Genomic DNA, 14,210 nt, shown 5'->3' with positions numbered 1-14,210 from the left:
TTGTTACCAATAGCCTTGAGTTTGAGAGGGGGAGGAGAGCATCTCTCATCAAGTCGCTCATGAAGTTCCTGCAGCATTAAATAAAGGCAAAATGATGTCACATTGAAAGTGGAGTTCCCCCCCACCCCCACCCATCTGTTTTTACCCATGTAATTTTTCAAACCAGCGGTCTGGCTTTGCACCAAGAGACCCTCAGCTGCATGTGTCTTGCATAACGCAGTCGTGGAAATTTGGCCCGATTTATGTGCAGACGTGCTTCCTTTCTGATGAGGTGAGCCCTTCATGTTCTGTCAGGGAAACCCATCTGTTCCCAAGTGTGGGTTGCAAAAGCCCTTCAGTCGGATGGATGGTATTCCCGTGCTGCTTTCTCAGGGGCCCTCAGCTTTACTGAAGGATAAGTGGAGGAGGTAAGAGCACATAACTTAATGCTTCCCTCTTTACTGCTTTGTTTCAGGGATGTACCTGTCTGACCTGACATACATCGACTCGGCGTACCCTTCCACGGGCAGCATCCTGGAAAATGAACAGAGGTCCAACCTGATGAACAACATTCTCAGAATCATCTCGGACCTGCAGAGGTCTTGTAATTATGGTGAGACTCAAACAGCCTCCCTCTGGTTACAGCAGACCAATAGATTTCTACAAGAGATCAACGTACTCTGGTGTAATCTGAATGCATGTAAAGGAACAACAATCTGATCATCTTAACTAATATTACAACTATCCTCAAATGAAATTCTCTCCTTATTAAAACAATACAGAACTGCTAATATTTATGCAGTTTGGATTATATTTCTATAAGTTTTTGTACTTTTTCTAGATTGTAAATGATTATTTTATAAAGAAGAAAAATGCATCAAATTATTTGTTTTTCAGAGTTTGTGAACATGGAGGTAAAGCAGCTGTTATTTTAGAGATTGTGTTAAATTAGTAAAATCCTACTTAAAGGCATGGTTGTTATAGGTGGGAAAACATAACGTTAATTAGCCATTGGGCACAGAATGTATGGCAATTATTTTCCCTTTTTTACCAAAAAAGATTCATATTATGTGAACCTTTCATCTGCTGATTTCATTTCCTTACCAAAGCAGGTCTTGAAAGTTTTCCAGACCATTTCTGACTTTTGTCATTAAAAGTAAACCTCTTGTTTTTTCAAAGACTTTCAACTTATTGCAATTTAAAATAGGAGCTGTCTATTTTCTCCACACAGTACACCTGAAGTTAAAGTGCCAGGCAGAGCTCAGGCTGCTGATTTGCTAATGGCACTAGGTCTCTGTTGTTAAAATGTCTTGATGGTGACTCAAAGCATGATTTAAAGCATGTTTCTGTGACTATGACACATGCTTTTCTTGTCTCAGATGTGCCGGTGTTGCCTCATATACAGAAGTATCTAAACTCAGTCACCTACATCGAGGAGCTGCAGAAATTTGTGGAGGACGACAATTATAAGTAGGACGTCAATAAATGTTTCTTTTAAATATGCCATCATCAAGCTGTTTTATTGAGGTCTACTATATATTTACAGATTGTCCCAGAGGATTGAGCCAGGGACCAGCACACCCAGAGCCAATGCCTCCAAAGAAGATCTAGTTGGTGGGTTTGAATGACCTCCCCTCTTTTCTTTTGGTCTCTTTCCTTTATGGTCACCCCCATTTTTCCTCACAGGCCAGGAAGCATCTGCATCTCCACTCTGCAGCCGCAAGAGCTCGGCTGATGCAACCAAAGTTCCCGCCACCCCACCATCTCCCAGGAACCTGCTGCCCTACGGACACAGGAAGTGCCACAGCCTGGGCTACAAGTCCGTATTGTCAGATCGGTTTTAAAGCACATTTTTCTACATATCTACAAAGTTTCCTTCTCCTCTTCAGCTTTATCCACAAAATGAATACAGTCGAGTTCAAGAGTGCAACCTTCCCAAATGCTGGTTCCCGCCACCTGTTGGACGACAGTGTCTTGGAGAGCCACAGCCCCACCAGAGGACAGGCGGAGAGCTCCACTCTGTCCAGTGGGATCTCACTCGGCAAGTGTAAATCCTGTTTTTGTCCACGCACGAAGCTCCGTTTGGACCGTCAGACTTCCCCCTCATGATTTTGTTTCTGTGTTCAGGGAGCAGCGAGGGCTCAGAACTCAGCGAGGAGATGTCTTGGCCGGCTTTTGAAAGGTATTCTCCCCATTTTTATGAAGAAACCTGTCTGTCACAAATGTAATCATCCGGTTTTTTAAAGCCGGCGCTAAGCTGTCTGCCATGAAAACTCATCCGCGCCCTGCTCAGCATCGCTTCCCGCCTTGCAGCCGAGCCCGTCACGCCTCATCCGTCCACTGCTGCTTTCAGCCTGCAGAAGTTACAAAGATGTTTCAGCCTCTCCAGCAGCCTGAAATGTGCTTTCTTTTAAACCCTTCAAGCTGTAGCCCCCCTGTGTGAGCAGATATAAAGAGCCCCGCTCATCCAATCTGACACAAACCCCTTCCGCTGTAGAGTCCGCCAGCCTGAGACCCTTCTGTCTCTTAATTTCAAGCCTGGCTTAGATTATGCCACCACTGTTAATAATCCCTCTAACCACATACTTTCTCCTCATCTACCCCTAACCCATGAGAGAAGGAAAACAACGCAAACAGACCATAACCGTTTCCCATGCCCCTCTATCCTGTTCTATCCTATCATCCTATTCTGAACAGGACCCGCTTCTATCACTCTCTGGGCCCAGTGACCCGCATGGCCCGCATCCCATACAGAGGAGTCCTAAGGCCCAGCAGGTACACCCACCCTGACAGGAACCATCTTGATTTGACCCAGACTCTCTCTTTTGTCCTCACTTTTCTACACTCGCTGTGTGGCGGGGCTTCATGTGTGCGTCGCCGGGTAACCGTTGATTGTAAATGAGTGTTGGTGAAAGCACAAATCAGGTGAAGGGAGGATGTGATTTCCTCTGCGTTGGTGACTTGTTTTTTGATTTCCTGAACCTTCCTGCATGTCTCGGTGTGACTCGTGTGTTGTAGGTTAAAGTTAAGGTGTGGGAGTCTCCATAATAATGTTGACCTGGGACGGATCGCAGACTGACGAATGAGAACTGGAGCACACGTCTGCTTTAATAGTGTTTATTGAAAATGCTCATCTTTCCAGACTGCGATGAGACTCGACCAGGATTTCCACTGGCGATATTTCACAGCAGCTGGAAGTGAAAGGGGAAAATTTCCACACTGTCCTGGAATTGCCTTTTTCTACTACTGAAGATAAACAGATTAAAAGCACTTTTCATCTTCATAGCATATTTTGCTTTCCTCCTGGTTATGGATGCCTTCTCTTCTCTATCACTTAATTTTAGCAGACAGAGGCAATCTGCATAGCAGTCTCCCAATGTGTGTTTTAATTTCTGCAGACAGTTAAGATTTATGGCTGTTAACCTTCTCTGTCTAAACTAAAAAATAAAGATTTTTGGACTATGCAGATTGCATCTGTCTGTGCCATTGGTGTATTTGTGATTTGATCTAGTAAATGCATGCTTTGTGACGCCCGTTTTCATTGTGTTGCAGCTCGGCGGAGTCCGAGGACCTCGCAGTTCACTTGTACCCGGGAGCGGTCACGGTGCAAGGGGTGCTGAGGCGGAAAACTGTGCTCAAAGAGGGCAAGAAACCAACCGTGAGCAGACACTTCCTTTAGCAGAGTTATAAAGCGCCACCACCGTGCACACTTCCATGTGTTCTGCTACGTTACTGCACAGTACAGGTGCTCAGAGGTTGTAAAAGCTGCACAGATTGGGCCGTGGAGAGTAACCTGCAGAGCATCTATTCTTCTGTCTGCTGGTTTTAAGCTTTTTTTGTCTCTCTGAAGACATGTTTAAATTTACAAGATTATCTTGCTCTATATGGACTGGAATGAGACTTGGAGATTTTCATTTACAGTTAAAAACTAAAAAGACAGTGAAACTGTCATCAGATGATTTATAAGCTTCCGTATTTTTTCTCCTGTCTGGCTGGTTTCTCTGCTCCAGCAATATTAATTATAGGCCTCATTTAGTCCCTCTACTCTTGAGTGTGTTCCTTTCCCCACATTTTTAATCCATTTGAGTTAAAAAAAAATGTAGGGCTGGGTTCATTACCAATCTGAATTTATCTTAGCTTAATAGATCAATAATCGATCCATAAAATGTTAATGCTAAAGTCTACTAGCTTGATGCTAACGTATAATGGGATTTCCCATCGGCTAATGCTAACGCTCATTGCTGACTAAATGAACATCTTTATAAACTCACAGGCATGAATGTTCCAAACTCTTTTAAGGAAATATCTTTTAAGTAACCATTTGTTTTCTAAAACATAGTTTTTTGCTGAAACTTTCTTCTTCTCTTGGAGGAAAGTGTAATGTCATTGTGCACTCGCCACCTAGTGGGCAAACTGAACCGCCCTCCAAGAGAGGCAGAACAATTGTTGGAGCTTCTCCGTTTGAAAATCCATGTAACACTGTATGATATTAACAATCTCTTTATAATGTCACCAATACATTTTACAGTATGTGAATTTTATCAGATTAATATTAAAATCTTCAAAACATAAATACTAGGGGTGTAACAGATCACAAAACTCACAGTTCGGATTGTGTCACGGTTTGGATCATTTTCGGATCAGTAAAAAGACGCAATAAAAAGCTTAAATTATTTTTGGAAAAGCTTCAAAACAAATGTTTAATAATGTTAGCTCATTGAGCCTATTTAATAAAAAAAAACATGGGAGCTCCTCCCACATGCAAAAAAATCTGATGATTCTGGAAATTTATGGAGATGGCAGCCCTAAAAAATAGAATGTTTTGTATTCCTTGGACTAGAAAACACATAAACCACAGTAATAAACGGATCCATCTTCATATTGTAATGAGTTCTTCTCCTCAAGTCTTGACCAGATTTTACTTTGTTCGTTCAGGTGGCGGCGTGGACTAAATATTGGGTCGCTCTTTGTGGAGCCCAGCTCTTCTACTATCCCGCCAAATCGCTCAAGGCCACCGAGAGGAAACATGTAAGTCCCGTTTGCGGCGTGTCGAAGGTGCTGTTTGTTTGGGAAAGGAAAAGTCAACAAGTTTAGTCTCTGCGTGAGCGGTGGTTGTTGCAGTTGACTTCAAAACACCTCTCACTTTACTAGGAGACGACACATGATATCCATTACTTACTCACCCCTCAAAAGGCCTAATTACCAAGTGAGCTCAGAGGAAAACACCTCATGAGCTTTGTTTGCTGTGTGATTAAAGAAAAGGAAATGAAAGCAACAAGATGCACATTTTCCTGCATAGTTTTGACGTAAAACCAAGGAGAGAATGCTGTTTTCACATGATCTAAGAAGCGAACCAGAGGCTGTTTTGTTGTGGGACACGGTGGCATTTGTCCAAATATGAGAACAGTGACGTGATCCGAAACCTCACGATGCATAAACCCACTCCTGAAAAAGATAACACAGTTTGAAACATGCAAATAAAACAGAAAGCAACAAACTGCGGATCTCATAAACCCGGATTTATTACCAGCAAGATAAAGGGGAACAAATAAATAGTGGGAGAAGGCACTTAAGCATTTTATGAGGAATAATATAGCGCCTGAAGGACCTGAGAGAACATGTGGCAGCAGGCCATTGACGTGATTATGCTTAGAAGGAGCATCAGACTGTCTGAGAAGGAAAGATAGCTTGAAATCCACCAAACGGTGACAAACATTTAGGGTGTGAAGAATAAAGGATCAGCAGGAATCTGTGCAGGACCAAAAAGTCATATCAGATAGAGTCCTCAGGTGGAACAAAGGTTTCTGCATTGGAAAACGGTGCATAAAGTAAGGAGTGATTATGTGTAAAAACCCAGAATATTGTGTCGTTTGTAGATGTAAGCCCGAAATACTCAAAAGTGTAAAATTGGGGGGAAAAAATAAAAGTCTTGATGTGTAGACGACATCAAATTTGATCATTTGTGTGCTTTAGAATTTCCTGATGCCTCCATAAACTGGGCTTTTTTAGGACTTTTGCATAATCTTTACTTTTTTCATCAAGAGGTCAAGGAGTCAAATTCTCTTTGAATTGTTTCATTGTATATTTTTCTAAAACTATTCATGTATAGATGACAAAATCTGCAGCGATCCTTAATGCAGCTGCTGCACTGTGAGAAGTCTGGACAGAAGTATAAGTCGTATTCTGACATCTGTCATTGTTCCCAGTTCAAGTCCACATCCAGCAAAAGCGTGAGTGTGGTCGGTCTCATGACCATGATGGCCGACGACCCGGAGCACCCTGACGTCTTTCTGCTGACCGACTCTGAGCACGGTGAGAAGGCCGTGGTTCAAATCCCGGCTCGGCTCTTTCTGTGTGGAGTCTGCATGTTCTCTCGTTTTCTGCGTGAGATTTCCGGCTTACTCCCACTAAAACATGCTTCACAGGTTGATTTTGCGTCCATTGTCTATGTCTACTGAATAAGTGTACATTTCTTCATGTCTATGTACTACTAAGCAATATCTTCTGCGTGTCCTGTGAAACAACAGGAGCTAACAACGCTAGCAACTGTTGCTAAGGCCTTTTTTTGACAACCAGATCCAACATCAACAGCAAATTCAAAGTTTTAAGCTTAACAAAGTGAATACAAAGCTATTTTCAAAGAAATGTGGACATGCAGAAGACAATGCTTAGTAAACATTAAACTTTCATATTAAGGCGGGGGCCGCAAAATATCATCTTGGGGTCGGAAAATCGCCTGTGGGCCGCCAGTTTGAGACCCCTGCCCTCTTCTGCTTTACTCAGTATTCCTACTGAAGGTACCCAGAAGAGACCTGTCATTTTACACCATTTGTCTCTGTTGCCTAGGTAACACCTACAAGTACCAGGCAGGGAACAGAATGAACGCTATGCTTTGGTTCAAGCATCTGAGTGCTGCCTGTCAGAGCAACAGACAGCAGGTTTGAAGTCGCACACTGTTTCATATTTACTTTTATTTTTTGCAAATAAGTCATTTCTGTCTTTTATCTTCAGGCACCAGCTAATCTGATGTCATTTGAGTGACACTCAGCAGCACACGAGAGCAAAGAAGAAAGGGACGAGGACGAGCACCGACTCAGTAGTGGGAGCTTACACTGCCACGAGCCACGTCAGCTGACTCAGCGTTTCTAGCCTCCGTCTCGCTGCGGCCTCACCTGCCACCACTGCCTTAACCAGAGTCCCCTTGTGTGTTGATGTGTGTGTGGATTAAAAAGAGACTGTTTTGGATGCATTGACTACTGAACAAGGACCTGCACCACTGCTCTCGTCTTCTGCTCTTGAGTTCAACTTGTCGGCTTTCACCCGCCGATCATTCCTGAGGTTTTAGGAATGTTTCTTTCCTCTCGTTTCTCTTTCTCCTCACAGGTGCAGACGGGTTTCGTCGTACTCCTTTTCCATTTTCAGAAGTGACATCTCTTTTTTACACACCTCCTTTGGACTAACCCACTTGGACATCAAAGAGTCTGACAACACTTTCTGATGTGTTACATTTAATTATTGCCCCCCCGCGGTCATTTGGGTGGGCGCACAGACAGACACTCTTTTTATTGCATCACTGAAATCCTAAGGGCTCTGTCGCTCTCAGTTCCAGCCGGAACAGGGCTCACGTCTCCGGAATGTTCTCAGCTTTTCTTACTAAACTTTAGTCCTTCTTTTTTCTCCAGTTACAACAATAATGTTCTGCCTGATTGTTTGTATAACTGCATAGGGAGACAGTTCATGTGGTACGATCAGCTCAACTCCTTTTCTTCGCTGACTCCAGCTCATAGAAGTGCTGGATTTATGGGACTCACACAAAACACTAAAACATGAAACTGTGAAAAGGTCCATGATGGAGAGCAAAAGGAACTCAGAAAGCGTCATTTTAATGATCCTCCTCATCGATGGATAATCTGGTCTGGAGGAGAACTCGAAGCTACAATCTGTTAAATTCCTCTTTATTGTTTCTTCTTTTTTGTGGTGTTTTAGCAGGGTGAGGTGGACTTCACAGTATTACTATGTAGTAAATGATTGCACAGCTATGTAGGTTGGTCTGTTACGTTTGAATGTTACATTGTGTTTTCCTTTTGCAACATTTATTTTAAAGTTTTTATTACCTTTTTTCGTTTGTTTTCTGCATGTTAGTTGCTCTTTCTGCTATGAACCAGCCTAGAAAACTGATATGAAAGTGGCACCTTAGTAAGGATTGGTGCCATGCAACAATAGCATGACTCTTTTTTTTAATTCAAGCTGACCAAATGGTATGAATTTGAAAGCTTAGCTGGGATGGAGTGTAGACACTAGCGGAAAATCTATTTTTTTGTGCATCTAAGCTGTATCAGTGAGCCACAGGAAGACAGTAGCTGTTTGTTCGGGTGAGAACAGGAGCAATAAGCTGTTGAGGACAATGATGGAGTGCTTTTTGCACCCAGTAATATCCAAAACCTGATATGAATCCACTTTTTTTTTTTGAAAAATCTGTTTACTTTGTATGTTTACATAATCTTTTGTCTAAACCTTGCACTGCTCCACATGTACTGTATTAGTGTGGAATCAGGTGGAGTTCAGCTCGCCGGAGGCGGTCGGGGATGACGGTTGGGTTTACGTGAGAAGGGCACTGATTTCTATCTAGAGCACATCGGTTTTGATGTCACAACGATGTATTAAAACTATCCCCACCACAGTATACTGTACAGATACCACATATTTGTGTTTTGATGGAGAGGAAGTCTAAATCTGGAGATCTGGTACCCAGTGGAGACGGTAGATGAACCTGTGGAGGGATAAATGTGGAAGCCAAAGACAAGCCTGTGTAATGTGAGTGTGCATTTGGGAGCCTGAGTACGCATCTTTTTTTTTTATATGTTTTAAAGCAGCGTAATTTAAACCCAATCTGACAATTCTTCAAGGCTGCCCTCACTGCTGTGCAGTGGGCTCGACCAGCCACTCAATCATAGGTGTGCGATGCTTTTGGGTCAATCTGCGAGCTCCACAGCGGGGTGTGGAGCAAAGACGTGTGCAGACGGGAGGTAGATTCAGAATTGCTGTGACAAAGAAGGAGGAGGAGGCGGCAGAGGGAAGTGCTTTGGGGGCACTGATGGTTCTGAATGAAAGGTTTAAGCGGACAATATGGCTGTTTTTATGGACTGTTCACCTGTGTTTAACCACAAATGCTGGTAGCTTCATCTCAAAGGATCTGCACAGATGAAGCAGCTGGCTGAGATTTTTTATGGTTTTCTCATAAAAACGGACAGCGGCATGAGGAAACGGGAAACTGATGAAGATTTCCCAGCTTTCAGTTCTAGAAGCTACCAGCATTTGTGATTTGTGTTTCACTTGCTGTTATTGTGAGTTTCTCTCATTGATTAGTTTGTGTACATCATATAGTCATAAATGTGTTTTGTCGTTTTGAGCCAAATTACAGCCAACCTTTTTGCCCTTTCATTTTTATTTTGTAATCTTCTTGTTTTTCTTTTAAAAATGAGGGTGAAAAATTCAAGGGCAGGTCGATCTTTATTTATAGTTTTATAAAGAAAGTCGATTCCATGCTTTACATTTCTCAGCTTTACTACATTTCTCCTTTAAATGACGATGCTCTCCAAATGTAGTGTTTGCTGTTTGGAGGAAATCCCTTTTTCCGTGTTCTTGATGGTCACACCAAAACCTTTTCTCTGCTAACTTGAGGGTTCGACCAGAGGAGGGCTAACTGTCTGAGCCGATGTGTGCACCAGTTGGGTGTTCCTTCACAGTTTACCCGGGAGAGCAACAACAGTCTTTGAGTCAGAGACGTTGAGGGGTATAAATGACCTTCACCTGGCTTTGTGTGCGTCTGCTTCTCTGTGTCATGACTGCGGCTGGCGCGGTGACCTCACTTGTGAGTGATGTGCTGCCAAGTGTGAAGTCTGAACCAATAAACACTCTGCCCTTCTTTTTTTTACTCCACATTTCTGCTGTCTCTGTGTCTGAAGATTGTGTGTGATGACGGATAAAAAAAGATAAAAAGAAGACATTTCAGATTACATTTTATTAAGCAAAAAAGTAAAAAAATTAATTAAATTTAAGTGTCAAATCAGAATTAATTTGTATTTAGTGAATAAATTGCAACCTTCAGCTCTGAAAGAACCATTCGGTTTGATTTCTCACTGACTACAACCCAGTAGGAGCCAAAAGTCTTCCTTCAATCTTTAAAAAAAATAAACACTGCTTTTTATTTATGCTATTGTTATCACTATGATCAACATAAATTAACTTGTTAATTTTGTATCAATAAAACAAAAACTTTAATAGTCATTTTTTACAAACTTTTGACAGTCCATGTCAGTTCCTTTAAAATAAAAAATACAATACCGCATATGATCATCTCAATGCAACAAAAGTAGTAGTAATGTCAGCAGTGATTAAATAAAAATAGTCAGTTTCACTGCTGTTGGTGCATCAAATGTAAATAAAAAAAAGATATCTGAGCTAATTAAGTGCTTATTGATTTTCTTTAGTACAAGACGCACAAATATTTGTCAAAATGTTGTTGTTCAGCTTACTGTCCTTCAACTGTTTGTATATGGGTTCACGTTTTAGTTAGTTAATTTGTTTTTCACCTTTACCGCTTTCTCACTTATTGCTTTACAGTTATTTTTTAACATTTAGACATTTTTTATTTTTATTTATTAAAGTGCCACAATGGAGGGGTAAAAGAGCCACTTGTGGCTCCGGAGCTGCAGGTTTCAGACCCCTAACCTAGTGTAACAAACAGGTCGGAGCATTTTCCTCAAACAAATCAGAGAAAAAAAACATTTATACACCATAGGAGAATATTTTAACTGATATTAAACAATGAAATGAAATAATAGGAAAAAAAATAAAATGGGGATCTGTTCATTTGAAGTAAAGTTGAGTAAATACATAATTTAAAACACTAAATAGTATTTTTTTTTATCTAACTTCCGATTATAAATGTTTTTAATTTTTACAGTTGTGCTAATAAGTTTTTATAACTTGGCTGGAAGAAATTGGGATTTCTGTAATTTTTCATTGAACATGAATGAAAAAAAAAATTTTTTTTCCACTCAGAGATGGTGGTCAGGTGAAGCCAGTTATTGTCAACAAATACTGTTTATCTTTTTTAATTCCACAGAAACTTCCCAAATGACCCTGTTCAAAAGTATATGTACCCTGATGGCTTTGTTCTGAAAATATGCACACAAGCTGATACAAAAGGGTTTGAATGACAGCTAAAGGTAACCATCCTCACCTGTAACTATCTGTATTAATGTGTGTGCCCAAAGTTTTGGAGTTTCTGGGTTCCCAACAGACCCTTGCATCCTTCATCCACGGACATTCCTGGATCCCGTGTCGTTAAGCAAAGGAGCTGTCAAAAGATCTATGGGAAAAGGTAATTGAACTGTACAAAACAAAATGTGAAAGGGATCTAGGAACTGAGAATGCCAGTCAGTTGTGTTCAAACTTGAATCGAGAAATCCAAGGTGAGGGACTATGCACAGTCACAAAAATTGGTGCCAGAAAAATTGTTGGGGATGAAAAGATGGTTTTCAGAACAAACTCATCAGGGTAAACTATTTAAGAGGGTCATTTAGGACGTTTCTGTTGTCTTGATTTAACAGGGGTAAACAGATTTTTTTGACAATAAAATGCTTCACCCAACCACTGACTATTAGTGGAAAAAAGGTTTTTGTGTTATCATTCCTATTCCATGAAAAATGACCATGGGTATGTAAACTAATGAGCACAACTGTATATAGAGTCCAAATATATTTCTATACCTCTTTATTTAAAAACATGTATAACCTCCTGATGGACTTCTGTATATAATATGTTGCCAAACCTATGATTAGCTTTATTGTATATGTTTCATTGGGATGGAAAATTGATTCATCAAAGATAAATAATATCTTATGTTTAGATGAAGTAATATTTTTCCCAAACATGCCCATGAGATAGGCTTTGTAGATTATATCAAAATATGCAGACATTCAATGCTTTGTCCATCTGCTTTACAGAAAGAGCACTAAGAGAAAACTCCAGTAAATTTACTGGATAATATATTTGCCGCAAATCCAAGTTAAAGTTTGGAATGATCTGTGGACATGTCTCACGCACATTTGGATAAATGTGCATTATCTAGACAGGATATTTTTATCTTTGCTGACATGATCTTCCATTTCAGTAAAACAATAAATCTGAATATATTAGCAAAGAAGTATACCGGTATACAAAAAAAGAAGAAAATGATCAGATAAAGTCCCCTTACTAAAAAAAAATGTACAGAAACAGATTTAAAAATATATTTGGCCTCTATGAAATATGTTCATAATTTATAATCTAGTCCCAAACATTGAAACCAATGGGTTATAACTGTTTTCACTACGGTGAAACACTGCCCCCTGGTGGAGCGGAGGCAGAAATGCATCCAGAGGAAGTGTTTCGGAAGTGGGTACGGTAGCTCTTCGAGCGAAAGGGCGGAGGAAAGGGGGCCACCGAGTGGACTGAAAATGACAGTGACTTAGCATCCGTTCCTCTTTCAGTTTCGTAATGCGTGACTTTACTGAAAACTAGTCTACGTGTGACCAGAAACGGATGGCTGAAAGGTAAGCCAGCCGGGTGGGCAGCCACTCCAACACAGCAGAGTGCAGCTAGCGCGCGGATCTAGCTAATAGAGTAAGGTGTACAGCTATTTGCTAAGCGGTTAGCTTAAGACTTAGTGTTCCGACAGAAGAAATTACGTATGAATAATAGCGGCTACCACCAGTGACATTTAAAGGTTTCTAGTGCTTTCATTTTTTGGTTGGTTTTGTGGTCAAAACAGGCCAGCTGGGCTTTTCTTTTCTTTTTTTCTTCCCGTCAATCAATGTAATGAAAGACTGATTGTTACGGACTGCCTGCGTGGCTAAACCCGGGTCGGTCGGAACAAATTAACCGTATTTGTGATGTTTTGGCTAACTTTCCGTTATCGTGTTTTGCACATTTATCTTGGCCTATTTTGACTAACCACGTCGGAGATTTGTTTGGAAAACTCTGTTCTCACTCGTTTTAATTGTTGCTAACAATAACGCCGGTCTGAACTAGTTTGGGTAATAAAGTGGCTTTTGTGTTAAACGCCTTCTCATGTCTGAATAATGACTGTCCAGATCCATAGTGAGGGATTGTGAGGTTATGAATGCATTAAATATGTGTTCTCTCATTTTAAAATAAAGTAAACGTGGTTTTACAACTATTTCCGGGTCATTAGTAGTTTGAGGACCTGACCTTAAATTGGAATTCACAGTTTAGTCACCAGAATGGAAACTTTAAACTAAAACTTGAGGTGAATATGAGTAAAAACCTCAAATTATTAGTCATAATTTTTAGAGAATATTTTTTTCTTTTGATTTTAATTCAAGGTTGCATATTTTAGCCTTGATGTAGGGAAAAATAATAACATTAATTAATAAACACTCCTTAATGACGCCCTTTTTCATTAGGACAGATCGTTAAACATTTGCTGATTTGCACATTTTCCAGACCTAAACATTTATTAAAAGATATGATCATGCTGAATGTAATGCCAGAGTTATGTACACAAAATATATTTTTTTCTTGCCTAAATTGCAGAACTATCTTTATGTTTAGCAAAATAATTGACTGATGGCCTTCTGGAAACCATAATGCATGTTGCACTCAAACCCTCTGTCCCTGTAGAAATGTGGAGGTTTTATGCATCGTGCAATGTTGCACTTAAATATTAGTGATGCACTTTCTTCAGAAGTGTTTGTTAACAGCACATACAGTGGTCCATTTGGTCCTCGATCATTTGATCATTTTCAAATATGTAATTTCACTTTGTCAGCCTTTTGGTGTTTTCCTGCAGGATTCTAGAAACATTTCAGTGTTTTTGGCTCTTGTTTTCATCCAAAATGTCTTGATTTTACCCTCTTACTGATTTTATTTAGCATAATTGTGACCTAATTTTATTTATTGGTCCATAATCAGTCCATATCTTTCTGGCTGTAAAAGAAAGTTCAAGCCTCTCGTACTTCAGCTAATGTCAGTGTTTATGATTCAGTGGAAAAAAACTCCAGTCATTGAATAGTTTTTGACTAAAATAATCTGAAAAGTTAATTTCTCAAATCAAACTTTTCAAGACTTTTAAAAAAATATAGACTTGTTATTACACAACCCTTTCCAATACATCTGGGTGAAAGACAGATGTAAGTTATTTAAAAGATACTAATATTAATCCA

General features: G+C 40.2%; 2 protein-coding genes across 6 annotated transcripts in view; both read left to right on the top strand.

Annotated features, from left to right (window-relative positions):
- The window catches only part of ralgps2 (Ral GEF with PH domain and SH3 binding motif 2), a 66,597-nt gene extending 56,677 nt beyond the window's left edge, over positions 1 to 9,920 (top strand). For 2 of the 5 annotated variants that reach the window (XM_024278464.2, XM_024278465.2), the window contains exons 10-21: positions 455 to 592; positions 1,359 to 1,449; positions 1,526 to 1,593; positions 1,666 to 1,798; positions 1,869 to 2,026; positions 2,107 to 2,161; positions 2,677 to 2,754; positions 3,532 to 3,637; positions 4,915 to 5,007; positions 6,186 to 6,291; positions 6,826 to 6,917; positions 6,991 to 9,920. In XM_024278464.2, coding sequence (XP_024134232.1) covers positions 455 to 592; positions 1,359 to 1,449; positions 1,526 to 1,593; positions 1,666 to 1,798; positions 1,869 to 2,026; positions 2,107 to 2,161; positions 2,677 to 2,754; positions 3,532 to 3,637; positions 4,915 to 5,007; positions 6,186 to 6,291; positions 6,826 to 6,917; positions 6,991 to 7,020 — 1,148 coding nt within the window. In that variant the 3' untranslated portion in view covers positions 7,021 to 9,920. The remainder of the gene's footprint in view (positions 1 to 454; positions 593 to 1,358; positions 1,450 to 1,525; positions 1,594 to 1,665; positions 1,799 to 1,868; positions 2,027 to 2,106; positions 2,162 to 2,676; positions 2,755 to 3,531; positions 3,638 to 4,914; positions 5,008 to 6,185; positions 6,292 to 6,825; positions 6,918 to 6,990) is intronic. The other 3 variants (XM_024278466.2, XM_024278467.2, XM_024278468.2) reach the window with 3 other exon arrangements.
- Positions 9,921 to 12,370: 2,450 nt separating this feature from the next.
- Positions 12,371 to 14,210, top strand: part of fam20b (FAM20B glycosaminoglycan xylosylkinase) — a 14,417-nt gene continuing 12,577 nt past the window's right edge. Inside the window, exon 1 of the mRNA XM_024279104.2 lies at positions 12,371 to 12,578. The gene's annotated coding sequence lies outside the window, so the exon portion shown is untranslated. The remainder of the gene's footprint in view (positions 12,579 to 14,210) is intronic.

The sequence above is a fragment of the Oryzias melastigma genome, linkage group LG4 (genome assembly GCF_002922805.2).
Source record: "Oryzias melastigma strain HK-1 linkage group LG4, ASM292280v2, whole genome shotgun sequence".
Taxonomy (NCBI): domain Eukaryota; kingdom Metazoa; phylum Chordata; class Actinopteri; order Beloniformes; family Adrianichthyidae; genus Oryzias; species Oryzias melastigma.
This window is presented reverse-complemented; position numbering and strand designations above follow the sequence as displayed.